At 48.6% G+C, this 26962-nt stretch overlaps 8 protein-coding genes across 8 annotated transcripts; 4 read left to right on the top strand and 4 right to left on the bottom strand.

Moving 5' to 3' along the window:
• The first annotated feature begins 1159 nt into the window (after positions 1 to 1159).
• On the top strand, positions 1160 to 3324 carry EDB82DRAFT_276153 (ZIP zinc transporter-domain-containing protein). Its single transcript, XM_025728825.2, has 4 exons — positions 1160 to 1517; positions 1581 to 2594; positions 2650 to 2749; positions 2802 to 3324. The coding sequence occupies exons 1-4, from the start codon at positions 1244 to 1246 to the stop codon at positions 3058 to 3060; spliced, it is 1647 nt and encodes a 548-aa protein (XP_025583153.1). The 5' UTR covers positions 1160 to 1243; the 3' UTR covers positions 3061 to 3324.
• A 627-nt stretch (positions 3325 to 3951) lies between these two features.
• EDB82DRAFT_539653 (ankyrin repeat-containing domain protein) lies at positions 3952 to 5487 on the top strand (the record flags this gene model as incomplete). Its single annotated transcript, XM_025728826.2, has 1 exon — positions 3952 to 5487. The coding sequence occupies one exon, from the start codon at positions 3952 to 3954 to the stop codon at positions 5485 to 5487; it is 1536 nt and encodes a 511-aa protein (XP_025583154.2).
• Positions 5488 to 5553: 66 nt separating this feature from the next.
• On the bottom strand, positions 5554 to 7132 carry EDB82DRAFT_509832 (uncharacterized protein). Its single transcript, XM_025728827.2, has 3 exons — positions 6985 to 7132; positions 6730 to 6882; positions 5554 to 6673 (listed from the first exon to the last, which is right to left on the bottom strand). The coding sequence occupies exons 1-3, from the start codon at positions 7034 to 7036 to the stop codon at positions 5781 to 5783; spliced, it is 1098 nt and encodes a 365-aa protein (XP_025583155.1). The 5' UTR covers positions 7037 to 7132; the 3' UTR covers positions 5554 to 5780.
• A 161-nt stretch (positions 7133 to 7293) lies between these two features.
• On the top strand, positions 7294 to 8168 carry EDB82DRAFT_528055 (FRG1-like family-domain-containing protein; the record flags this gene model as incomplete). The annotated part of the gene is made up of 2 exons (XM_025728828.2): positions 7294 to 7676; positions 7733 to 8168. The coding sequence occupies 2 exons, from the start codon at positions 7294 to 7296 to the stop codon at positions 8166 to 8168; spliced, it is 819 nt and encodes a 272-aa protein (XP_025583156.2).
• Positions 8169 to 8785: 617 nt separating this feature from the next.
• Positions 8786 to 14366, bottom strand: EDB82DRAFT_568578 (uncharacterized protein; the record flags this gene model as incomplete). Its single annotated transcript, XM_065609868.1, has 8 exons — positions 14227 to 14366; positions 13399 to 14022; positions 12978 to 13097; positions 12777 to 12877; positions 12157 to 12724; positions 9570 to 12095; positions 8990 to 9514; positions 8786 to 8956 (listed from the first exon to the last, which is right to left on the bottom strand). The coding sequence occupies exons 2-8, from the start codon at positions 14014 to 14016 to the stop codon at positions 8786 to 8788; spliced, it is 4629 nt and encodes a 1542-aa protein (XP_065464235.1). The 5' UTR covers positions 14017 to 14022; positions 14227 to 14366.
• A 715-nt stretch (positions 14367 to 15081) lies between these two features.
• EDB82DRAFT_478694 (uncharacterized protein) lies at positions 15082 to 16880 on the bottom strand (the record flags this gene model as incomplete). Its single annotated transcript, XM_065608112.1, has 6 exons — positions 15082 to 15540; positions 15590 to 15646; positions 15694 to 15906; positions 15952 to 16135; positions 16218 to 16725; positions 16775 to 16880. The coding sequence occupies 6 exons, from the start codon at positions 16878 to 16880 to the stop codon at positions 15082 to 15084; spliced, it is 1527 nt and encodes a 508-aa protein (XP_065464236.1).
• Positions 16881 to 21867: 4987 nt separating this feature from the next.
• EDB82DRAFT_276338 (helix-loop-helix DNA-binding domain-containing protein) lies at positions 21868 to 24066 on the top strand. Its single transcript, XM_025728831.2, has 3 exons — positions 21868 to 22588; positions 22638 to 23499; positions 23555 to 24066. Exons 1-3 carry the CDS (start codon positions 22116 to 22118, stop codon positions 23744 to 23746), a joined length of 1527 nt encoding a protein of 508 aa, XP_025583159.1. The 5' UTR covers positions 21868 to 22115; the 3' UTR covers positions 23747 to 24066.
• Positions 24067 to 24212: 146 nt separating this feature from the next.
• Positions 24213 to 26125, bottom strand: EDB82DRAFT_509859 (peptidase M24, structural domain-containing protein). The gene has a single exon (XM_025728832.2). The coding sequence runs from the start codon at positions 25855 to 25857 to the stop codon at positions 24358 to 24360; it is 1500 nt and encodes a 499-aa protein (XP_025583160.1). The 5' UTR covers positions 25858 to 26125; the 3' UTR covers positions 24213 to 24357.
• Between the last annotated feature and the right edge of the window lie 837 nt (positions 26126 to 26962).

A 26962-nucleotide genomic window follows, 5' to 3' on the forward strand; every position in this document is an offset into this window, starting at 1 on the left:
CCAAGGTACCTATGTAATCTCAGTAGCTGCCCGTGTGCAGCCCTCCCATCAATTTTAGTTTTCGGAATATTTTAAGCTTATAAGAAGCACTGTGTTCCGTTCTACCGCATATTTCTTCTGCTTGCAACTTGAAGAATTGGTGGTATACTGTTGCACATGCCGCGCACATTGGTGAGATAAGCAAACAAAGCAAATGATGCGCCTCGACCTTTCGGGCCTCACCTCGACTCACCGATAAGAAACATATACCTACGGCATTAGAGCGCCAAGACGGGGGAGCTAAGAGGCTCTGCCGTCTTGCTACAAAGAGCGTGATCTGATCATTGTCCAAGACGAAGCGTATTCATTGCGTATTCCTTTGCGGGGTAATCAACAATCTGGAACAGTTTTATTTCTTAACCTTGTTGTCTCGGCGTCGACTAAGATTTCTTCTTGTCAAGTGATCAATATTCTTGGGCTGGTCTGGGCTGGACTTTGTTGTCCAGGATATGGGATATGGATATTTGGCTTCGGGTTCTATTCATGGATTTCCATCCTGGTCAGGGCTTACGGAGGTCTCCCGAAGTGCTGCTGTGCTGAGCCGCAGTCTTTTTCGTTAGTAGTTCACCGGGAGTTGACGGAGGAGATTGCGGGGAAGACGGGAAGGTACCTTGAATCTGTAGTAATTTTCCGTGTATTCTCGTGTATCTTGAGTCTAACAATGGCTGTCGTCGGTTCTTGCCAATCTTTTTTGATCTTGGTCACGGGCGAAACCGGGGATCTCTACTTCCTTTTCCTGATGGAGTGGGTCTCCCCCAGTTTCTGTGTCAGGGCAGGTGCGAGTGGATACGAGGGTCCCCGGTTTCCCCCCAGTCAGCGTCACTAGTTTAGCAGCAGGTGCAGGTGCATTGCATACATTTTAACCCTTTTGTCTGCCGTATTTAAAGATTTGCACTAAATTACTGGGTTAGAATAAGCCGTAGAATACTTTATTTATCAAACCTTACCCCCGTCTCATCTCAGCTACTTACTTCTAAAAACCTTTTAGGATCGATGTTATTTGTCTGCTATCATTATCAAACTATAAATCATTGACTACTTTGCTTACTTACTACTCGGTCCGACTCTGTCTATCTTGTGCTGTCGCGTGGCCTCTTTTTTTGCTTGTGAAGGAAGACAACAAACTTTGGCGTCTGCTTAGTCGCTTTTTCCAGTTCCATCACTTCAATTCCTCCAAACCAATCAATCAATCAACCAATTCATCATGATTTGTCTCTCCAAAGCAGATGAGTCCTTCTACCAGCGCTTGACCTGGAACCAGGCTCCTTCCCCCTTGGCTGCCTCGCAAACTACGCGCCAGGATCTCAATGGCATCTCTAACCTCCGCGAGCATGTTGATGCTGCCCAGGACGATGGGAGCGGAGGGACGGCTGGGAGTCTACTCAATGGGCACGATGATAGTAATCAAGCAGGGAGTCATCCTGCAGAGCCTTTCAAAGGCTCTCTCAAGGATGCGGGACGACAGTCCCGTATCTCGGGTATGTCCAAAATCTTATGATCCTCCCTTGTCAAACCCACATATAAGGTACTAACAATCCCAGGACTGTCCTCGTGTCTTAAGACGGTAAATGGTGGTGTTGACCATATCCGTCTTCATCGAGGCACTTTCTCGTCATGTGCCTCGCACATCTGGAGCTGGACTGTCTGGGTCCTCTCTGTTCTTGTCGTCTCGACACTCATCTCTTACTGGAACTCCCCTGCGCCTGTTGTCATGACCTCGCCCCCGATGGTCCAGGAGTCGACTCCTGTCCATCTCTCCCCTCTGCGCAAGCGAGCGAGCACATGCGAATCTGGAGGCGTCGACAAGGGTGAATACAACACTCCTCTTCATGTCGGTGCCGTCTTCATTATCCTGTTCGTCTCGACACTCGCTTGTGCGTTCCCCATCATGGCCGCCAAGCTCCCAGGGCTGAGGATCCCCAATCGCTTCTTTTTTGCTGTCCGTCATTTCGGTACTGGCGTGCTGATCGCCACTGCCTTTGTCCATTTGCTCCCCACTGCTTTCATTTCACTTGGCGATCCTTGCTTGAGCAGCTTCTGGAATCAGGACTACCCTGCTATTCCTGGTGCTATTGCTCTTGCTGCCATCTTCCTTGTCACTGTGATTGAGATGGTGTTCCACCCCTCTCGACACGTTTCGCCTGCCGAGATCACCACATCCAAGGAAGGATGTACTGGTTCAAACAGCGGCGGATGCATGGGGGGTACAGGTATGCTCCCCATTCGTGACATGGGGCCTATTCGTGGACGATCATCAAGCATTGGCCAGAACCTTTCCACTCTCAACAGCAGAGACGTACGCATGCAGGATCTGGAAGAAGAAGCTTGTGAAGATGACGACAATGTCCGTTCCGGAAGAAAAAACCTCGAGGAGACGAGCCTCGAGGCTGTACAGATGCCTGTCTTGTCCCCAGAGCAGCAGCAACGCAAGGAGCTTCTCCAATGCGTCCTGCTCGAGCTTGGCATTCTCTTCCACAGCATCTTTATCGGTATGGCGCTAAGCGTTTCGATCGGCAACGAGTTTATCATTCTCCTCATTGCCATTGTCTTTCACCGTAAGCTCTTTCGTTATCTTAGTGTTTTCATGTCAGTTGACTGACCGGGTTACAGAAACTTTTGAAGGATTGGCGTTGGGCTCTCGAATTGCTTCCATCAAGTGGCCCAACGGCAAGCTACAGCCTTGGTTTATGGCCCTTGCATACGGATGCACGTAAGTACTCACTCACCGCCGACATTATATCGTCAACTAACATTGAGAACAGCACTCCTCTGGGACAAGCTCTCGGCCTTGCTACCCACACGCTCTATAGCCCCAACTCTGAGACAGGGCTTATCGTTGTGGGCGTCATGAATGCCATCTCGGCTGGATTGCTTACCTTTGCCTCCTTGGTTGAGCTTCTCTCTCAAGACTTCCTTAGCGATGAGAGCTGGCAGTTCCTCCGCGGCCGCAAGCGTGTTTATGCTTGCCTTCTTGTGTTCTTCGGGGCTTTTTTCATGAGTCTTGTTGGCGCTTGGGCTTGATTGAGTTGTTCACAATTCTGTTGCGCATACTTGCTTCACGGGTACGCTACTTCAAGATATGGCTGAGCAGCCTGTGGCTTTGGCGGATGAACCGCAGCATTCTTGATATTACCAGTAATGCTTTTTGCATGATTCGAGTATCAGGATTATTTTCTTTCTCTCACCCATGTTCAGTTTAATTGCTTTCTAGTGAATTAAACACTGTTCACATGGGTTTCTCCGTTTTCTGTTCTATTGTAGCAATTATGTTGCGACCTTTCCTTTCACGACACTACCGTCTTAGGTAGTATTTGAGACAGCTCAAATTCCATTCATTACACGGACCTTGTGGAACAAGATATACAGGAACGACATGCCTATGGATAGCTTTTGTTGTATGATATATGGTCTCGAGGTCTCTGGACTAGATAAGCTACAATAAACCATTCGTTTTACCAACCCTCAGAGTATCAGAACAATTGGCTAGTATGAGAATAAGGGATGAAATTAGTAGAACAACTTAAAATATTTGTATCAAACTTCTTAGGCTAACCTTTCTGCTTCTCGCTAGTGACATATGATCGACTTGACATCCTTTCAGTTATGTGCATATATATAGAGCGCAGAGGGACCAGGGATTGACTGATTGCTTTGATATTAGGACGACTTCGAGGGTCTTTGACAAACTTGGTAGATCGATGGTTCCAGGAGGAAGAAACGGCTACTGTGCGTACAGCTCAGCAGAAGCTTCTTCTATCAGTAACCCTCATTAGTTACAGCTATACTACCTAGTCAGAGACTGTTGGTTAAGTCCATGGCCCACTAACCAGGCAGCGCTCCTCCACTTTGAGATTGAGCCTTGGGAAACTTACACCTTTCAACTACCAACTCTTTCTTTACTTACATCTGACCATGCGAATACCTCCATCTATTCCAGATCTATCTGGGATAGAAGATAGTATATGGTATAACTACCCCCTCCACTGGTCCGTCGCCGCTGGTGATCTTAACAAACTACAAGACCTTAAGACTTCAAGTCCAGAAGATATCGACAAATCCGATGGTCATTGTGGCACGGCACTCCATATTGCAATATATCTCGACAACTTGGTGGCAGTCGATATCTTACTTAACGCTGGCGCCAACCCTCTCAGACGCCCTCATTTTGTTCAGCAAGAATTCAACACAACGCCTATACGGGTAGCCGCACGTCTGGATCATCAAAATATCCTCCATCATCTTTGGCAACATATCAACCCTAATAGCGATACCTTTGATACACAAGAGCTCGATGGTTGTCTGTGTGATGCAGCAGAGTATGGCCACGTTGCTACAATATCTGATCTATTGAATTGGGGGCACGATGGTTGGTCTTTGGAATCTAAAGGCCGTGCCTTGATTGCATCAGCGAACAACTGGAGATATGGCAATATTGAATTTCTTCTGTCTCAATGCCCTTTTAAGCAGGAATTGCTTAACCTCGCATTGGCCCAAGTAATAGTTGCTAGGTCATACTTTGATCGTCGAGATCATACAGAATCTGAACTTGTGGCACAGACACAATCAATCAAAGTGTTGATGGACGCTGGAGCCGACCCCAAGAACCCCAGAGCTAGCCGGATAAGTATCCATGGACCTCTCGTTATATGGACTGCTCTCCATAAGCAACTCTATAGCTGCCTGGAAGCATTTCTCAATTACGGTGCTGATCCCAACATGGTCAACAGTCAAGGCCAGACTGCGTTGCATTCTTTAGGGGCACACAAGCGAAAGGAACCCAAGGTCAAGTATATCTTTCTAGTGGAGGAGCCAAGTGAGGATGTGTTCCGTCTACTTCTCCGTTTCAACGCTTCTATTAACTACAAAGACATATATGGGAACACTCCTCTACAATGTGCTGCATATGCATCTCCTCTAGACACTTTTCACATCCTACTCTCAAACTTGCCAACCGGATCGCAGAGAGAATCCACCCTAAGATCAAGAAACCACAAAGAGGAGACGCTATTGCATTTTGCATCTGCTGGGGCCCAGGTCGATATTGTAAAGTATCTACTATCTGATGGCGTCGGCCTTTGCGTGAATGAAACTGCATCAAGGGGATGGACGCCGTTCCTAAGCGCACTAGCACCTACATCTCCAAATATCGCAGGGTTATCTAGAAAGATAGAGACAGCCCGGCTACTTCTGTCTTGCGGCGCTAATCCTGTTGTTATTACATATAATGGCTGGACGCCGTTGCATTGCCTTGCCATGCATCCTTGCGGTAATGGCACCGACGAAGAAGCACGGCTTATCCAGAAGCTGATATCAAAGGGTAGCCTCGTTGATGACCGGGCTTCGTTTGCATTTGATGATTTATTGAATCGCTCAAGGAGACAAGGCGGTAGACAAGACATATACTGCAGCTGTCGAGAATTGCAATACCTTGAAGACCCTGTGGCTTAGGATAAAGTGATTCGACACGACCTCGCCCCGTTACATATTGCTGTTCACTTCGGGGCAATAGCCATTGCGAGGGAATTGTTGAAGTATGGAGCTGATCCTGCAGCTGAAGTTTCTGAAGGGAATTCTCCTGCCAGGATAGCATGCGATTCAAGAAAATACTATAGCTACGAAGACCGAGACACAATGATAAAGCTATTATTGGACGCTGGAGGATCATACTAAGTTATATATGCTTGAATAGAGGCGTTTTCTTTTTTTTTTTGTTGATTCGGGGCCAAATATAATGATAGTTTTTACGAAACAGTATTTTTGTTAACAATACCACGAGCAAACTCTCCAAACGTGAGATGCTGCTCAATATCAACCTCTTCGCCCAAGTTAGGCTGAGTAAAGACCGCCAACGTGTTGCGAGCAACCTTTCCATCGCTGACACTGGGTCGTACACCTCTAACAAAGTGAGGCACAGCCTTGAAGCGACCAGCAGTAATGCGCTCTAAGGCCTCGCCGGTCTGGAATGCGATGCAGTCGCGAGGGATCTTGACCTGGACGGTCTCGCCGGTACGGGACTTGATGTACAAGCCAGCTGATGGATCAGGGGATGAGGGGAGTTCCGCAAGGGGTGGTAGAGAAGCGCCGTTCAGGTTTGTAACGTCTGGTACAGCAGGGCTGGTCTTGTGCTCGTCGATAAACATGGCTGAGGTAAGACCAGTCAAACATCCATGGTCGAGATGTGTAGCACACCAGTCATCCTCATCGCCGCCGGTCGCAGATTGCTCTGACTCTTGAGGATAGTAGTGCAGAAGACGCGCTTTGGTGGTGCTGGATGTGCTGACGACGTGCTCAAGGTATCCAGCGGGGTATCCTGGGATATCCTCTTGAGCGAAGCGATCACATGCACGAGCGACAAGAACGGCTACGTCGATGATGAGACGGCACAGCGATGTCACAGAGGGCTTAAAGCCTGGGAGGACTCCCTCTGGCGGCCAGACATTAGGGGACAGATACTCGGGGAAGTTATCAGTAGAGAACTCCTCGGTTGGCTTGGCGCATTCGAGAGATGGGTCAATGTAGAATGCGCAGTTGGCGTAGTATGAGCCCTTGAAGGTGTCGACCTGGCCGTTCTTGAGAGTCTCTTTGCCGAGAGACCAGCCAGTTAGGTACTTGGCTCGAGCATTCTCAAGTTTTTCTATCGATCTTGTTAGGAGGACTGCGATACTAAACAAAGGGCTTACGGTAACATACCTAATTCCTCTTTGGGGAGGTTGCCGAGATATGAGGCGTAGGAAAGAGCCTGATGTCTAAGTTCAGGGAACTCTTGAGGGACATCCTTTACAACGAGGATACCAAGAGAGTCTGGACCAAAAGCTTGCTTAAGAGTCTCGAATGGGATGTTGCCTGTGGAGTATTAGTTTTTACTCGCTTATAAGTGAAAGCTGGAAATATCTCCTCATCATGAGAGCGGCGCTATCATGAGTATAAGAGTCAAAAGGTCCATACCATCCTTGAGGTCGTTAAGAGACACGGAAACAGCTTGTGCTTGAGCAACCATATTGAAGTGCAAATTCACTCAGGAAATAACCAAAAATATCATGAGATTTGAAATTGAAAGAGATCAAGTTGGTTAATTCACTTATTATTCTTTTTCTCTTACACAAGGTTACCATGAGTTGCGGGGGAATAAGTATTACATAACCAATCACCTTCCTGTTATTGACCTCTTTCGGGGAGTGGAGCTCGCCGTATCCCGGCGTTGACCGTCGGTCCAAACACTTGACTTTCAACAACCACTCACTCACTAAAACAATCATGGTCAAGCCATTGACCTTTAAAGGCGACAAAAAAGTCAAGAAGCGCAAGCGAACAGATGTCGAGAAATCGTCACGCGATGCTGTAGACGACGAAACAGGCCAGGTCCAAAAGGCCACCACCACTGAAGAAGCAGAGAATGACGATAGTTGGGTGTCCGCCGAGGCGACCACTGATGTCTCAGGACCTATCATGATTGTTCTCCCTACGGATATGCCTTCGGCGCTGGCTTGCGATGCGACAGGAAAGGTGTTTACGGTTCCTATTGAGAACATTGTCGATGGGAATCCTGCTACCGCTGAACCGCATGATGTGCGCCAGGTCTGGATCGTGAATCGCGTAGCAGGCACAGAGAGCTTTCGCTTCAAGGGACATCACGGACGGTAAGTCAAGTTCTCGGTCACGCATTGCGACGTGTAACTAATACGCAAGGCTACAGATTTCTCTCTTGCGACAAGATCGGAATGCTCTCCGCTTCAGCAGAAGCCGTATCCCCCCTCGAATCCTTCAACATCATCCCCACGGGCGACACACCAGGAACATTCCAAATCCAAACCCTGCGCGACACATTCCTCAGCATAAAGTCCCCCAACAAGGCATCTTCCAAAACATGCGACGTGCGCGGCGACGCCGACACCATCTCGTTCGACACGACGTTTCGCATCAGGATGCAAGCTCGCTTCAAGCCCAAGCTGCGCGCGTCAAAGGAAGAAAAGGCGCTTGCCAAGATCAGTCGGCGCGAGCTGGAGGATGCTGCGGGGCGGAGGTTGGATGAGGATGAGGTGAGGAAGCTCAAGAGGGCTAGGAGGGAGGGAGATTATCATGAGGCTTTGCTTGAGATCAAGGTCAAGAGTAAGCATGATAAGTTTGGCTGAGTAGGGATTCGAGGGATTGGCGATACAAGAGAATGGAAGCTGCGTTTAAATCGGGAAAGGGACTGCTGAGTGAGTGATGCTTATGATACTCATGGAGGTTTTCAGTCCACTAATACTCCCCCCTTTACAGCCAAGGATATCAGACAAGAGATTATCCTCAACAAACCTCATGTAACCCAAAACCAAACAGAGCGGCAGAGGCTCGACATGGCAATTCTGAGTATGATCGGACTCCTATCAGTCTAAAAGTTGCCTTACTCAGTCACTCCAATATCAAAACTTCAAATGATCCGGACTGGGGCGTTTTGGTATTAACAATCGTGGTGTTCTTGGTTTTATATAGTGTCTAGAGTACAGGCCAAAGGGAATTGTAAACCTCAAAAATAATCATAACGAGCTTTCCCTATAAGAAAGACATTGACGTACGGCATACCTTCCAAGTGCGCATCCTCCGTCGCCTTTTAGGAATTCCAATGACTAAAAAAAACATGAATGGGACAATTCGAACAAAAATGCAAAGCAGTCAAAATCGCTGATGTGATACAAGCACTCCCTCTCCCCCCTTTATTCCTCCGCGAGTATGTTCTTTCTACTTCGCCCAATAGCCAATACTTGATTCACGCCTTGACATGACGAGGACTGCATCGCCTTTTCTCCAGCGGAGCAGAGATTGGACGGTCTGCAGACCTCTTCCGTGAGCCTTTGCCGTCGAACTTCACAATGGACGTTTCAACTTGCGAGATCACGGCATCTGGGCCACGCTCCTGTTCCAACTCCTGCTGCTGCTCCTGTTGGGGAGTAGAGGGCTAGTCCATCTCCACATCTTCAGCAGCGCTGGGCGGAACGATGCCATCATCCATCCAGTTGCGGAAGTTCTTGTTCTGCTCCTGAACCTCCTCTGGACTAAGGTCTTTGGTCCAAGCCGGGTTGTGCACCCACTTCTCGAGAAGCTTGTTCTCTCGGTGTGTGCTCAGAGCGCGAGTGAACTTCTCACGACGCTCACGTTGTTCAGCCGACTTGGGGGCCTGGTCGTAAACAACGTATTCCGAAGTACCAGGAGCCCAGACCATCTTAGAACTCTTCAGGCAAATGCTGATTGTCAGGTTCTCCTTGTAGGATACAGGCTTGGGGATGGCATCATCGTCGTTATCGGTGTCAGCCGATGGCAAGTTGCGGGATAGCACCACCTTTTGGAGTTTCGATCTTTGAACTCCCTCAGTGGGTTCGACACGGATGAATGACGAGATGTAGTATTGCCAACGCTCGCGGAGCTGCATTTCGTCCATGTAGAATGTTGTCTCGTCCCGTTGGAGCCATCGCACAGTCGCCTCAGACTTGGCAGGCAGCTAGAATATCTGTTAGCAACTTGGAAAAAGACAAGAAAAAGAGGCATTGACTTACCCAGCATATCACAAAGACATCTCCGTCCTTAACACACTTCTCTGCAAACTTACGAGCACTGATCTCAGTCTGGAAGCTTGTCTCCTCTCGCTCGCGACTAGCCTGGTACTGAGCAATCAGATCAGGAGTCTTCTCCTTAGCATCTGTGCTACTGCAGGTGAGAGCAACACGGCAGAGAGTCTTTAGGAGATCCTGAATCGTGTACACTTTCCATCCAGTCTTGAGGTAGTAGTGTCGCATCACATCCTGGTAGCGGCTCTCATCCACGTCACCTGAGATATACTCCTCAATGAGCTCTAGAGTCTTGGGCCAGTAGCTATCAGGGTCGTCATTGGCGTCGAAAAACTTCATGTGGTTCTCGGTGAAACCAATGTCCCGGGCAGGCTTCTGTTTGTTGAGGCGGTCGACCTCTTTAGCTACTACTTCCTTAGCCTCCTTGAGATCTTGAAGACGTCTGTAGAGAGTTTGGAAGATGCTGAAAAAGACAAATAAGGTCTGGTTGCAAAAGAAATTGTACCAGGGCCGAGTAAAGAACCCGTCAGCTTTCAGTTCGCCCTCCGTACTCAAGATAGCGTCGCTATCACCAACGACGACTGGCTTAGGAATGTTAGGCATCCAGCGGTCGTTAGAAATCTCAGTGTTCGTAGCGTCCTCAGAGGCGTCGGGCATCTCCTCTTCATTTGCAGAGGTGACATCAGGAGTGGTCTCCTTGCTTCCAGAACCACTGTCTTCCTTGTTGCCGCGAGGTTTGCTGCCATTGCGGCCAGGATCAAGAACCCCTCTAAGGAGATCTCCTTTCCGGCCGTTACGTCGGCTTCGGCCATTGGTAAGTTCCGCAGGTGTGTTATCTTCAACCTCTTCCTCGCCAGAGTCTGGCTGCATCTTTGGGAGCTTGTCCTGGATGCTCTCTTCTGGTATGTCAAAGAACATAGGGATGAAAGACTCGAAGAACTCAAGGATGCGTTCCTTCTCCTGGCTGCTGTGCTGGCCATTGTGCAAACTGTACAGCATCATCAGACGTAGAAGATCAATGATGGTATCCTTGTCGCTAAAGTCCCAGCTGAACTGATGACGAGGGATTCCGCCCTTCAGTGATCGTTCACGGCGTTGCTCCTCGTGCTTTGTCTTAATAACATCGACAAGGTGCTTTGCAGTCAGATGTCTCTTGTCGTTCTGCTTCACAAGAATGCCCATGTGATCCAAACTCTTGAGGTGCATGTTCTCAGTCTGAGCATGCCAGACCTTCTCCCACTCACGCTGGGAGAATCGCCATTCTTCGTCCTTTTGTTTCATACGAGCCAACAAAACAGGCACGACGTCGAAAGGGTGAGTGAACATGTCGTTAACAACATCAATACCTCGTTCGCCGTAGATCTTCTTGCATATACGCTTGAAGATGGATGTGCTTTGACCAGCCAGGGCAGCGGGCATATGGAAGGCATCCCTTTCAGGAGCAGACATCGCCAGCATCTGTTGTGCAATAGGCTCCAAGAGTTGAATGCACTTAAGATTAGCTTCAATATTGAAATCGTAGTCGTGGCGCTCTTCCTCAATGCGATGCAGACCCTCTTCAAACTGATTCTTTCTATGAGCAACAAACCCACTATCCTCAGACGCCCAGGTAGGATGTGAGGCCCACTCGTCGTTGAGTACAGAGTTGCACAGCTCGTCGCGGCCACTGCAGGGCTTAAGGCGTTCTCGCTTCGGAAGTAATCGATAACTGGGCCCATACCCGCGGCAGTTGCTGAGGGACACCTTGTCTGTCGGGGGCGCAGGGCGGTTGTCAATAATGACATCGTGAGTATCAACACCTACAAAGCTCTTCCAGAAAGTCATCAGATCAGGGTTTGCACCGATAAACAATGCGCCCTTGTGGAATAACGTATTACGATCGATGATGTTCTGGCTGAAGAGATTGCAGAGTTTCAAAAACTCATTCATGGAAGATCTGTTGCTGAGGTACTTCTTAACTCGCTCGAAAAAGGCGATCTCCTCTTGATTCGATGTCGAAGAGGTCCTGGCGGGATATGGTTCCGGCATGACAGGCGTCAATGTCGGTTCGACTGCAAAGTTGTCACCACCTAGTCTCGTATGACTGAGTTTAGGTCTCTTGTTACCGTTCACTGCAGGAGGTGCGATGCGCGCAGCCGCAGTCGCCTCCGCAAGGATAGTCGCAGGCTGAACAGCCTGCTTGTCAGCTCTTGGGCGCTTTTTGTTATCCTTTGTTGCGCTGGCAGGGGGCGCAAAGCTGCCAAGTGGAGGCATCTTCTGGCCATCTCTCATAGCAGGTTGAGGTGTCTGGTTGGGACCGGTTGGGGGCCCGTCTTCCATTCGGTTAGGAGTCTGCTTGGCCTGACCAGCAGATTCTGGTAGGAACTGCTTAAAGTCCTCAAGCAGGTCAGGGGCAGAGTTGAAAAGAGTAGTCACCTGCGCGTATACGTCCTGAATAGGCTTTTGTTCGCGCTGATATGTTTGGAGGATCTCAAGAAATTGTTTGTAAATCTCAGGTTTGTCCTGGAAACGGTTCTTTGCCATGATTAGTATATCCGATACTTGAACAGAAGGAATCTCGAGCAGTGTGTTTTACCTTGATCTTATTCACGTAGCTGATAGCATGGTTGAATTCAACCGGTCCACGACGTTCCATGTTTGCCTGGTTTGCCGCATTGCCGTTCACCCCAGCTTGTCCTGGAGTGGGTGTTAATGCATGACGAGCGTTAGGGCCCTCACCAGGAGCCGCGCTGCCTTGAGGCAAAGCCCGTCGCTGACCTTGGTTGTTGCTCTCATTAAATGCAGCATTGTGAGCTGCAGCCTGAACAAAGAGACTCGCGCCGTTTTGCACTGGAGTGCTAAACTGAGCCTCTGGACTCTCAATGCTATGTTGAGGCCTCTGTTGCTGCTGTTGCTGCCACTGGCCGCCGCGTTCAGGAAACAAAGGCTGGTTAACGGTGGGCCCATGGCCGTCACCTTGGTTTCCGCGGATGGACTGAACCGTGGTACCCATAGGTGTGGTAACACGGATTGTATTCGGGTCGTTGCCACCGCCGCACTCGATTCGATAACCGGGAGGCAAGAAAGTGTTGAATCCTTGAATAAGATTTGGGTGTCCGGCGAAAAGCTCCGAGACTCGGTTGATTACACCTGGAGTATCGATACTATACTCTCGTTAGCCAAACAAGTATAACCAAGATTCGTTGGGTGGCGTACGCCTGACTCTTGAAATCCTTCATAATATCAAGAAAGCGGTTATAAACATCCGGTTGATCGTGAAACTGGACTTTGACCTGGTCGAGGTAGGTGAGGGCATCCTGGGGGAAAGAAGAGTTAGTGACCAGCAAAAGAATTATGGTGCCAATAAACATGGATATTTGCTACATTGACAAATGGAAATGAAGCCGACAAGCCAACTTCGTTGCCATGAAAGAGCATCATGCCCTCTCCCCCGTGATTGAAGACGCCAACGAGGTTTCCTGGCTGTGCCAAAAGGTTTGCAAGAAGGCTGTGGGCTTCCATGTCAGGCGAATAAATCTGCCATAACAAAGGAACGTGTGCACCACAGGCCAGTCAAAATAGATGATGTATATTACACAAGATCCATCAAGCAATTTGGAGAGTTCCGAAGGAGGGGTAAATGAAGTTGAGCTGCAGGAGCCAGAAGGTGAATGAGGGAAAGGATGCGGGTGCTTTGGCAGCGGCCCGCGCTGTCGCATCACCAGGTCGCAAACGCAAACCTGCCGGGTGGCTGCTAGCTGCGCAAACGCTTACACGTACCCCTCCACAGACGGCACCCGTCTTCCCAACAATCAATTTATAAACAAACTTTACTCACATTAAGAATAGGTTGCTGGCCCTGGGTAATACCCCCAGGAAGCTGATGGGCCGCAGATGCAGCTCCTGGGTTGAATGGCGCGCCTTGCTGGCCACCTCGCTGACCCTCCTGGGGTTGTTGTGGTAAAGGGCCGCCAAAGACAGCAGCCACACCACTATTGGTAGCAGCCTGCGTCGAAGCTGGCGGTCCAGTCGCATGAGGCATCGGAGCAAACATTTGCGGTTGGGTGTTGCCGTTGTTTGGCCCCCCGTGCTGGACCGGTCGGTTGTGTTCGGTTTGTAGTAACCCTAAGGCGACTAAAGGAGCAGCTGATGGGGTACCGAGGGGAATCTGAGGGTTTCCGTTATGGTTGGCGAGCAGTCCCCCAGGGCTATGGATTGCACCGGAAATCCGCGACGCGACAGGCTGGTGGATGGGGATAGAACCAGCGCTGCTATGGTGAGGTGTTGATTGGTATCGTTCGTTGGACTCTCGGTCACGGTCGCGCTCACGTTCGCGCTCTCGTTCTCGTTCTTGATCTCGGCGGGCCATCTCCTCGCGTTGCTGTAAAGCTCGATGTCGGTCGTCCATTTCGTGGTCTCTATCGTATCCTGCTGGGCCAAGATTCTGGCTGTTCATGCTGTTCTAAATTGATCGACACATTAGCAGGGTGTCCCATGAAGTTGCAGTGCACTGTCCGATTCGAGAATTGAAGATCCAGAAGCTCCAGCACAGAACATGACGATAAGACGAATGCATCATGGCCGTTGTGCGCGTGGGCGCAAGCGACGCCCAGAGGTCAGGAGAACAGTAGAATGGATTCGCGACAGAACTAGTAAAAATACTTACACCAGGTTGAATAAGGCTATCGCCAGTAGAACTCTACATGGAGACGAGTTCGCGCAAGATCAATAATGAAAATGATAAAGACACGAAGGCTGATATAGTTGTTGGCGAGGGGTGGTTCGTCGTGAGTAAAATCCAGCTGCGTACAAAGTTGCGAGCTTCCTGCGGCTAGGGTGACGCCGATTGTATTGACAGGATCACGTGGTGATAGACAAAGTGGAGTAAACGCGCCATGTCAATTGGCTATAGCTCGTTATCTTATCTCTCTTCTTCAGCCTTGTTGTTCGATGATGAAACTTCTGAATGACACAACCAAAGCCTTTGCAACCATAATCTATCCAGCACGGCTTGTCTCCTTTAGCCTTCATCCCTATTCGCGATTGAACAACAGTAACACAAAAACCTGAATCCACTTCACCCCTTTGCGCTATCGATATTCACTGGCAAGGCTGAAATCTCAGGTGGGGCAAGGCTCTCAAATGCAAATTAGTTCATAGGGGCAATCAATTCGCCGATGCCGGATACGGAAAGAGGCATGATATCAATTGTAACAAAACGCCTGCACCACAAAGCAAACTGATATGTTCCAGGCGCCACCCAAATAGCCTCAGCAGGTTTGGTACGCCTCTATGTAAACCTATGCTCGATTCAAATCGCAATTTCCCAAAATCCCGGTGCAAAGATATCTAGATGATCGATACGAGCCAAGTTAGTCTCGTGAAAGCACCATGCCTTTCAAAAGTCCCCATGCTACCAGCAATGCTCGCCATCCCATGAAAATCACAAAAAGAAACCGAATATCAGACCCGATCTTGACGAAGCCTGAATAATGTCAAATCTGAGCGCGTTGAATGCTTCTCAGTAAAGTACTTTTAATGTCGTGGCGGGAAAGGTTTGGTTGAGTGTCGGCTCATTGGTTGTTTCAAAAACTGAAGTAAAGCTGAAGATATTTGCATAATAACTCGCTTTCGATACAACCATGCCCATGAGTTCACCTGCCTTGGTATTAGCCGATGATATCTGGGTACGTTCGTATGACTTACCGATACCGACGAGCCATATGTTTCGCGCAAATGAAGGCTGAAGCCTATATGATCCCAACGCCAACGACAAAGCTGGGCACACAACGTAGGGCCAGAATCCGGAAAACCCAAGACCACCAAGCATGTATCCTTGAAGTCCAGCAGCCGAGGCGGCAGTTGCTTCAAGGACGTCTAATACCTGGCTAGACTTTTGCAAAGCATCATCAAGTCGCGACTCATGACTGTCGTATTTGAGAAGCAGATCGTCAGCGAGCTCTTCCAGCTTACCCATGCCCTACAACTAATCAGCAACTTATTCGCACCTTTAAGATACAATAACTTACTTGCTCGATTTTGGCCTGTTTCGCTAGGATACCTGCACTCCTAGCTGCCGCCGTTTCCTTGTCAGGTTATTAACTGCTTCCCACAATTGGCATCTGAAGCTTACCATTTGATCAAGTGAGGTTGCGACCACTGCGGTCAATGCTGTCACCAAAACCCCAACCTCGTCATTCCACTTCTCAGTGCTGGTTCGCAATGCAACCTCTTGGGATGTTGCGGTGTCGGTGGTGTGCTCTTGGACGGCGCGAACGAGTATCTCGAGGAGATCATGCAGTGCTTGCGCTTCTTCTAATCCACTCGCTACAACGTCGCGAGAATCCTATTTTTGTTGGTATTCTACTCCGACGAACTGAGATTTGCGTACCTTGATCGCATGACTCAGGTCGTTTTGGAGAATCCCACTGGCCTTGTCCATTTCCATCCGCAGGTTCTTGACCTGTGGGCCAATACCTTCCACTGACTGGCTTGCAGCGTCAAAGGCTCGGTTGAGGGATTGGAATCGCTTTTCCAGGTCTGCCTCGACATCATTTGTGAGTTTCTCGAGGATTCTGGTGATTCTTTGGTAAAGGAAGATGTCCTCATCTGGAAAGATCGTTAATTTGGCTGTGCCTAACAGATCTCGATTTTCACTGGCCTTTCTGGTTATCCACCCTTGCGGCGTCGCAGAACCTCAGCGCCTTGTGTCGATAGCTGACCCAGGTATTCCAGGCCGAGTCTGACTGTGCGAGGCCTTCGAGACATTCGTCGATTTCATTAGTCGAGACGTGAAGCTTTGCGGCGGTCGGGACAGGGAGCGCTGCCAGGAATGGTTCTCGGAACTTGAAGCATGGTTTTGGAATCAAGAAACTGCCGCGCTCCAAGTCACAAATGGCCAGACTTGCTGCGTAGAAGTCGACAAAATCTCGCGCGGCCCTTCCACTGTCGAGGTGGATCTTTACATCATCCTGGCCGTTCAGAAGGTGACAATTGTTCACGAGTTGCCTCGCAGCGATGCGATGGCAAAGAGGCTGCGACTCCAGATCCTGCAGCTCTTGGAGGGCAGTGCTATAAGCGCTGGAGAGTTTTCGATCCGCTTGTTGCTTCCAGAGAGGATTGCTGTCGCCGTGTTGCTGGTGATGAATAACAACTTGCGCCTCCCCTGTGGTAGTGTCAACCTCTGGGCAAATATGAGAAACAATCCACCATACCATTAGGAACTGTATGAGGTCTCCATGAGAAACAGTTTGTCAAGCTAGAAAAGAAAGAAAGGAAGATCAATCCCCAAAAAAGAAGCGTAACCCCCTTGAAGGGCATGTTGGACAACATCAAGCATAAAAGATGTGAATAGGTGGACGCGATATTCTTTGCTTGCTGCTGTAAGAATAAAAGAAGCTTTGAGGAGAAGATGCTATGAGGTAGGCATGCGGTGGAAGGAAATAATGAAATCGGAGTGGTGGAGAGTGGAAGGTGGAAGGAGGGTAGAGGTTTGAGGAGGTGTGCAGTTGTAAGTGGAAGGCACTATCAATTCGCTCTTTCTACAAATAAACCTCGCCGGTTTCGAAATGAGGAGCACCGACCTAGGCAATTTTTTTAAACAATACAGCAGCTTTCTTTTTCACAAACAGTGGAAAATGAATAAGTGAGCGGGCCGAGACCACTATGATCGCAATTATTTGACGGAACTTCTACCTGCGTAGTTCGGAGATCGATAAGCACATACATAGAATAGCAAACGAACACCACATAAGCGTTCGTTCTGTAGCATTAAATTTGGCATTGTATATTGATTTTTCTTTACAGTCTTAGATATCCACAGCAAGAGAAACAGTTATAAGAATAATATGAAATGGCCAAAATGAGGTTTGTGAAATCCAACTGTAACTACCCGGGAGGTACAGAATAACATACGCCTTCGAAACACAACACTTCCATTTTCCACAAGAACGATTTATCTTTTGTTTTTTATGATTTCCTTTCTTATACTGATATCTCGAGAGAAATGTTTCGTATTAATCAATAACAATCTCATCTACAACATGCGTTAACGGCTAGATTCGCCTAGGACTAAGCTTACAGGAATGGTAAACCGTTGAAACCAAAACTTTGTTCAAGTATTGGCAAACAGAAAAGGGGTTTCGTTGCTGTTCTGTCGGTGCTGACACTCCCCGCGTTTTTAGTGTGCTATTGTTAGATTCTCGACAATACCATTGAACACTGATGCGCAACAGACAATAGATAGATAGATGTGCCTGATCATGCTCGATTTAAATTGTTCTCAAGGCACCCGTCGAACCTTGAGCAATCACGATACAGGTAGCACAGTAAGTTTAAAAGCAACGTTTGATAAAATCCTACACCGCGACTCCTTATATAAAATCAACCTCATGACGCCTTTTATGTTGTCGAGTTAAGCATGTGTAAGTTTAGCATCACTTGATTCAAGACATTGAGATCGAAGTACTGGAGCATCCGCCAAGACAAGTAAATACTAATCTGAAACACAAATTCTTAATCACGATTTCGCGCAGTACAATTGCAAGAGGATTGTCTATCGCCTTAGAGAAGTAAACATATTCGAAACGCTTTTCACGGTGGCAGGTAAAGAATTAATATTACTGATTGATTGGGCAAAAAAAGTTCATAAAGGACCCGAAACTTAATCTGATACTGTAAATCAATAATTCCTTCTAGAAGGCCAAGGTCGATCATGTAGATTTTCTCATGGGCCAGCCCCCACCGATTAACATAACGGAGGTAGGTGTGACGGTTTTCGCAGCCACCATTTGGGGCGTTTTCTCTTAGGCTGATGTTGAAGCAGGTGAGAAACGAATAACGGGGCTGCGATTTGAAGGGAAGCGCAATGGATTCTTCGGTAGACGCTAAATTATGTTTAACCCAATCATTTGAAGAAATAGCAGCCGAGCACCTGGAAATTGGATTCAACGTCATGGTGCGTGCCAACCAAGGCAGATAGGGAAGGAAGGTACATGCAAGGTGAGAGCGCATCGCGATCGATCTTGTGAAATGCTTCAATTCGTGTCTCAAGCCCTTTTTCCACAAAAAAGCCAGCACCCCTTGACCCAGCAAAGCCTTATCACTCTCACATCCTTGAAGCCGCGTCGAATCTGGTTATTCTACGCAGGCTGTGTGCGCATGCGCCCATGGCCCAGGGCGTTGCAGTCGTTGTTTTGCCATTGGTACTCTCTCGTTTGATAATCCCTGATTTGCCCACCCTTTGTTGACACCTCGGGGACTCGGCTACTATCACCGTCGTTTGGCTATCTTTTTAAACGTCCCAGCTTGTTTCCTGCAACGAAGCGGGCTTCACTCTCACATCTACTCGATCCCGCCCTCTCGTTTTCATCAAGCCGGCCAAGAGTGCGCGCTGTTATTAGACAGCCCCCGAGTGCCGTGCCGAAGACTCTTGCGACAGAGACGTTGCAGGAATATCAAGATTATCAGACGTATGGATTCAATCAGGAACTATTCCGCGGGAATCTTGGAAACTCTAGCAAGGTATCGGTCTTCTGCGTGCCTATAGAAGAGTCTTGCATGCTTTTCTTATGTAGTATACTCCAGACTCACCAAGTCATAGGCCATCGTGTCAACACCTTGAGCAAACCCAGCCAACGGTATTGTATCATACAATAGTACGCATTGGGCTTAAATTAGACAGCATGTGTGTGCAGGTGGATCAAGAGTTTTCTTGCGGGCACATCGGTTTTCTAAACATTCGCTGGTGCCAAAGAGTTTTCAACGGATGCAAGGGCCCTTCGCATAAGCACGACGTCGTTTACACACAGGACATATGCCCAGATTGTATCAGGAAGGATAACCTTCCTAAACCATGGGTCCCAAAATAACGAAAGAGTATCAAGAGGAGACAAGATACCTGGGAAGCGCACAAGAAGCATCCCCCATGGGTCATGATATGGAGCATAGATGATGGCCGGACTAGAAAAGTCATCGAAGCCGCGTTTCTTGGAGAACATCACCTGTGTTGGAAATAATAGCATGACATTAGAAAAATTGGATACAGAACATCGCTTCGTTTATTGAAGTAACCCGCCTGGTCCTGAGAAAGCTGGTATGCAAAGGGGCCTCGTCTGCATGAGCCCAACCGCTGATTCTCAAACACCTATATGCATAGGCAATCATATCTGATGTTATATAGACGAGCCTCATGGCTGAGGTTTCATTATCATGGTGGTTGTAGACAGAATGTCTCGTGAGCGGTTAAGCGAAAAGTAATGGGATAGAACACCGCTTTGAAAATATGTGCGTTCGGTGGAAATAGTTGAGATGGTTGCAGAACTAGCCTGCGCAAGAAAGAGAAAAGACCTGTGCTGCAGTCCAATAGTTTCACGATAAATGGGCATTCCAACAAAAGTAAAGAAAAAAAACATTTCCAGGCCGTTGTGACAGTTAAGCTAGGAGCTGACCCTTGACCGCCTAAACCTAAATCTGGCTGGGTGCGGGTTGAACAAACAGGCTGATTACAGAAAGTGATCATGGATACATGCGCTCACTTGGTAGCTGTCACAAAATGTATTTGACTATGGTTACAGTTTCCAAGTCAAGGTACACCTGATGCGACGCGACGAGTATTGTGCGAGTATCTCCTATTAGTATCGCAGTCATCGAAAGCCATCGAAAGCCCCTCTAGGAAAGGAGGAGAGGCTGATGTGAAAAAAGGTTCCATGATATGATGAGACAGAACAAGGATCATGAAAGACCCCCACCACACCAGTGAGCCTCGAGAGCTTTTTGAGTGGTCTCTATGAGGGCTAGAGCTTGCCAGCTGAGCCTAGAAGCTATTGCTAGTCACTAACTAGCACGAGGCTGAAAGACGTGTGGGTTGGGAACCGTTGCCAAGACCCAGCTGGCAGTACCTAAGCCGCTAATAAGAAAGAGCTATGACAGTTGAAACGAAAATCATCCAATGCTCAATAAAGTAACAGGACATGTGTACGCCACGTGATATAGCATCAAGACGCGCATGCCTCAAAAGTCACAGGTTGGTAGGCTGGCTAGGGAATGATACGGCAATGATTAAGCCTAAACCATCAAGCCAAGCCATTAGAAACAAACCTTGATGAATGTCCCGTCCCTTTTATGCTCCCGGATGACAGCAACAACCCCCCGAGCTGGCGCGAGTCAGCCAATAGACGAGGGTCTTGGCCCATCGTACAATTCCCCTCCTCAGCCTTGCTCATCATACGATGTCGCCCAATTTTTGCTACGCCAGCGGTCCAGGACTCCCAGGGTGTTCAAGGGCCCCTGGAACTAGAACCGCACAAGACGGTCCTGTCGATGTAAAAGTCACGCCATTGCGGCCGAAGAACATCAAGACGTCGACCCGGCATTGGGAGCGAAATCTGTCCCCCCTGAACCTCGCTTGTACAAGGAAGAATAGTTGAGGAGAGAAAGAGAGATTGCATTGTTGGTAAAAATCATCCGTCATACATACTATGGGCTTGTGAAGGATCCCCATCCCCCAACGTTGGTTGTCCCAAAGCATCGACTCAATCGATCAATGAGACCATCAAGAACCTAACTAGATCTCTTGAACGCGGCGAATACGACAACTCACAAGACACACAAAAAATACGGGTTCATCCTTTTTAATTATCCATCTATCCAATACCGTTCAGTCTTTTTATCCTGTCCCCAATTCAGTCAGACCTAAACTCCCTCCTTCTCGGTCCGGGCCTGGGCTTTTGCTTTCCAGCCAACGAATTGGGAACCGCACATGTCCGCTCATCCTATCGACTGATACTGTACTCTCTTCCGGTCTCCGTCAAAACCTTCACTCCTTCATCCTACATTTGGCAACCGATGACTGTTACTATTCTGCCTTTGATTCAATCTTACTTTGAGACAACTGAGCGGTAAAGTCAATCACTAAAAACCACCAACCAAACGCAGCATATACACTACATACTTCCGCCACGCCCGAGTCAAAGCTCACCTCATTAACTAATCTACAACAAATCCACCAAAAACATCCTCCTTTGCCCGTTCGTCTTGCTTGTTTCGTCGCTCGACCCATCTTGCGAGAGCTGTTTTGTACTGCGCTTCGCTCTCGTAGATCTTCTACTTGTCACCTCATCCCGCGCCTACTCCCTTTAAGCTCCTCGGTCTGGCATCGACTTCGACGACACTCTCACCCCATCACCTCCAATAAACTGGTCTCACTTTTTGCATCGCCAACTCACAATCGATACATTCACAATTTATACTTGAAGCTTCGGTGTATTTTTATTGTATCCGCAAGATTGTCATCATCATCATTCTTACCATCCTCCACTGCTGACCCACCGTCTTATGCTTTGACAACCAGCCCCCTCAAACACATTCCAACACCATTGCGACAAAGCTCGATCAAACATAGCTTTTTTCATTGAATTTTCCGATCCGTTCCCACTGTTTCATATCAACATCATCCTCGCTAATTGAGCTGGCTCAAGCTCTGCACGGGTTGTTGACACGAGATCCTTTGGTCCGGACGACGAACACGACCTTAAAGGTCGGGATGCCGTGTTAGCAATGGACCCTAATATTCTTAACTTTTTCGCGGTACCCAACAACCAGACTCTCAATAACGTTGGCCAAAACAACCAGTCATCTCAGCAACAGCAAGATCCATCACCATGGGGACCAGCAGATTTAGAAAGTGGCATGGGCGGATCCCGTAATCAAGGGGGATCGTCTTTCGATTTCCAGCCGACAGCTGCCTCTGACATCTCGTTCAGCCAGGCCCCCATGCAATCGACTTACACCGGCCCAAACAACACTATACTACCTAATAGGGGGCACCCAAGGAATCACCCACAACAGCGAAGACGAGATGGACATGCGCATGATAGAAAGCGCACAAAGGTCGATACTGACTCTGCATTGGAATCTCTGGACTACTGGATTCGATTTGATGATGATGAAGCCGAGAGGACAGGAAGTTACGAAATTGACTTTTCAAAGCGTTATGACCCCATGAACAGCAATGCCAACACTCATTACCGGTATGTTGACGCTATATCTTGATGAATCGGAGGCTGATTATCAATGAAGTCCTGGATATGGATCGAGCTCGAATACACCAGGTCTTGGTACCGGTGTTTACGCAAGCTCTCTCCCTTTTCAGGGCGCAGAGTATTTTGACGACAACGCTTTAGACAACGCCCTATCTGATGAAGAAGAGGAAGGACTTGACTCGATGAGTTTGGAGGAGCATTTGTCAAAGATCGAGACCATGCCACCACCAGAAGTGCCACCTCGAGAGGGTCTATACTCAACACCGCTCAGCTGGGAAAAGCCAGAGCCCGGTATTCGTACGGAACCGGATCTGGGAATGGGCAATACCCAAGGAGCCATGAACTTTGGCTTTGGACAGGCCATGTCTGGTATGGGCAATAACCAGGTCCTAAGCAATGACGAACAACGGAGACTTCTTGCCATCGCAATGAATACTGGTCGAACGTCATCCAGCTTTATGCCTGCCACTGGCTTCGGTTTAGGATTTGGGGCTGGTCTTGGTACGGGAATGTCCGACTTTAACAGCAACATCGAGTCACTATTGGGTACACCGACCGGAGGCCGCAGTCAGAAGCAGACACCTACACCTACCAATAGTTCCAAGGCGCCGTCTCGAAACCAGGACATTAAGACGGAGAATTCGAGCGAGACTGGTCTCAGCTCGACTAGGCCAGGACTATCACGCACAAGCACTGCAACGTCCGACATCAAAGGAAAAGAGAAGCTCAAGGCTGGGGACCGGACAGCTCATAACGATATTGAGCGAAAGTATCGAACGAATCTAAAGGACAAGATTGCTGAGCTCCGCGACGCTGTACCAGCTCTCCACTCAATACCAGAGGATGGAGAGAATGATGAGGCTGAAGGAGACTCACAACGAGCGCCCAAAGTGAGCAAGGTCAGTAGTAAACCGTAGTTGCCGCGACGTAGACATGATAACTAACGTTTCACAGGGCACTGTTTTAACAAAGGCAACAGAGTATATCCAGCATCTAGAAAGGCGGAATAGGGCTATCATGAAGGAACATCAAGAGTTGGCCCGGCGCCTCCAGGCATTTGAACAGCTTCTCAGCGCCTCGGCTCGACAACCGTTCTTGATGCCAAACCACAGCCGAACGCTCTTTGATCCAAGAGGTTTCTGCTAGAATAGACATGATGATTACGTTCCAAGCGTGTTTGGGATACTGTATAAATATACCCCAGAGATGAATCGTGGTGTATATACTACTCATCTTAGTTCATGTATCAACATTGAGTCATGCTTCAAATCGTGTTTGCTAGTAGAAGCGTGTTGTAACTTGTTGGTTGTATTCATCATCCGGATACGGTTTGGTGATATTCTTACAATACCCGCTTGTTGAGGCTGGGGTCTCCATGGCAGCTTGCGGATCCAATCTTGTTTTCGTGAACGGTTGATTACCCTAAATATTGACTGTTTTGATAACAAATGGTCATGTTTTTAACGACCCAACAGCAATAAAACATACATGTGCATGTATAGGCTCTTACATGCATTTAATTTCACCTGCATGCGGTTGTGGCGTTACCTTTTTAATACCCTGGTCATGAACTATCACGCGGTCTTTTCTTTGTTTTCACGTTGAGCTACAATAACAAAAATGTAGGCCTAGCAACAACAACATACAGGTGGGTCGTAAGCGGGACAAAGACCGTTGCAGTCGCATTATGAAATCGTACTATACATTTTATACATATCAAGTCTATGGGTATGTTTACAAAGTCAATGTAGTACTGGTCATGATCGTAGCGCTTCAATGTCGTCAACCTCTTTCACCGCTTCGGTGGACAGAATGTAAGGTGAATCGTCATCTACGCACACGCTGTCCTCGATTCGGACGCCCATGCCCCGAAAGGCGGCCGGCCATCGATCATCATGAGGAACGTAAACACCCGGCTCGATGGTAACGCAGTGGCCGCGGCGAAGGGTCTCGCGACGGCTGTATCCAGGGCAGTCATGCACGTCAAGGCCAATATAGTGACCGACATGGTGGGGGAAGAGCTGGTCGATGTTGGCCATGGTAACATCAAATCCAATAGCGCGCAGCTGGTCAACAAGACCACGCGCAGTAACGTTGTGAATGTCCTCTAGTGAGAGTCGAGAGCTTTCCCTGCACAGCGAAACACTGGATCGTTGCACATTGAGGACGGCCTGGTATAGGTCGCGCTGAGCGGGGGTGAAGCGGCCAGAAGCTGGCCATGTGCGGGATATGTCAGTAATGTAGGTCCCGTATTCGCCGCCCGCATCGATGAGAATAAATTCATCCTCGTTGAATGTGCTGTTGTTCACCGTGTAGTGAATGCAGTTTGCGCGCTCACCGCCAGCTACCACAGGGATGTAAGCCGGGCCCTCGCATCCATTGGCAGCGAAATTGTAGTCAAGAAACCAGTGTAGATCTTTCTCACGTTTCCAGGGCTGGCGCATTGCGTCTGTGATGACCCGCCCTGAGATCTGACCAGCAAGACGCATGTTGGCAACCTCTGCCTCACTCTTGACCACCCGAAGCTTATTCATGACGGAGTAGAGGGGTGTTCGGGTTGGTCGTATATCTTTGCCAGAGATGAGCCGCCATAGCCAAGTCGCTGTGGCGGCAATGCCGCCTTTAGAGGGTGGTGAGTCTGCGTAGATAAGTTTGGCCTTGTCAAGGATCTTGGGTAGCAAGTGTTCGGCCTCGTAGATAGAATGCGACTCGTCAGCGTTGAATATATCTCTTGCAGCATCAACACCGTTCCGATAGCCGTTCCACTGTTCCTCCCGAGCATTCTTGGGTTTGGCAAACATGTGGAATACATAGTCGCCGTAGTTGGGACCCGTCTTTTGTATTACCGCAATAGCATCCCCTTCCATCCATCCTGTAAGATATAGAAAGTTGGATTCTTGTCGATAGGCGTGGAAGACAGCTCCGGACTTGTACTGTAAAGATGCGGCATGTAGAACTGCAACACTTCCATCTGTCATGGAGTGCGCCAGAGCGGCTCGACGGTCGGCATATTCTTGTGCTGTGATGCCCTGTGTAATTTCACCCGCTTTCAAGATATGAGGATGTGTCTCATGTACGGGTTGTCCAAATCGGAGCTCGGAGGCGGACACGGAGGCATATGTTCGGAGACGGGCCGGTGTACTTGAAGGCAGCTTTGGTCTGGCTGTGAGACCTATTGTTGATATGCTTCTTGTCGAGACGGCTCGGAGGGGTAAACGAGGATCTACGCTCCGGAACGGAGCTCGAGGGAGTTTCATTGCGGGATGATGGATATAGATAGATGGTCTGGGCAATTGAGCTTAACGCAAATCTTTTCGGCAGAAACTGGAGCCTTTCACATCAATTGAACATGCCAATGTCAAAAGCCTCTATGACCTAACTTTATGATGACGCCAGACCAAAAATTATGACCAGGATTGGCCCGAGGCTAGACGCAAGACAGCGGGCAGAAAGATTGAACAGGTGGATGTTTCAATGCGGTTCACACAAGGGTTAGTTACCGTTAAGTTAATAGGCAGACAAGCCATGCTTTTCTGCATAAAGTTGGTCTGTGTAGGTAATCTTTGATTCACTCCTAAGTGCATTCCTCCCCTCTTAACACGGTTGTTTAACAGCTCACAACGTAACTTCAAGCTTTGATGTCTTAGTTCTTGTTATTGTTCTCTCCGTGAATGTCTCGCGCAAAATCCCCGTCTTCGGTACGAGGCTGAAATTTACTGACTGGTCTCGTCTCTGTATCCTAATTTCCCGGTTCTGGAGGTAGGATCCTCTCGTTGCTGGGTTAATAGACGGCAGGCCCGTGACATGGTGGTGTTTTTTGTAGTGGACAGCCCAGCGGGCCACAGAGGGCTTCCACTGAAGTACAGGGCCCCCGGCGGTCCCCGCTCAGCCGCACAGGAGAGGCATAGCGCTGTTGTGCCAAGCGCGACTTCTACCAGAACACGCCTGGTTTGCTTTGGGTCAAGTGGAAGGTAGACTGCTAAGTAATCAATCAAAGTCATTTGGGACCCGTCCCCTCAGGCTCGTTTCCCTCCATCCAAAGCAGACAGACTGGATCCCGACCAAAAAGGTCTCCGACAAAAAAACAATTACGGCCGGTTTGTTGTTGTTCATCATTTGATCCATTTTCGTCGGTCAGGTCTTTCTCTCTTCATATCTGCCTCGAATCTCCTCTGATGTGTTGATTTCATCCATTACCCTCCCTCCCCTTTGACTACCATTGTCTTTGTCTCTGGACGTGTCAGGCTCCGCGTCGCGTGCTGTCAAAGTCTCATCCTCCCAGCCCCTCCCAAGACTACTTACCACTACCAGTCGACCACTACCCACGATCAACAACCACCAATAACAGCTCAACGTTCGTCA

Source organism: Fusarium venenatum (assembly GCF_020744135.1).
Source record: "Fusarium venenatum strain MPI-CAGE-CH-0201 chromosome Unknown EDB82scaffold_3, whole genome shotgun sequence".
Lineage (NCBI taxonomy): Eukaryota > Fungi > Ascomycota > Sordariomycetes > Hypocreales > Nectriaceae > Fusarium > Fusarium venenatum.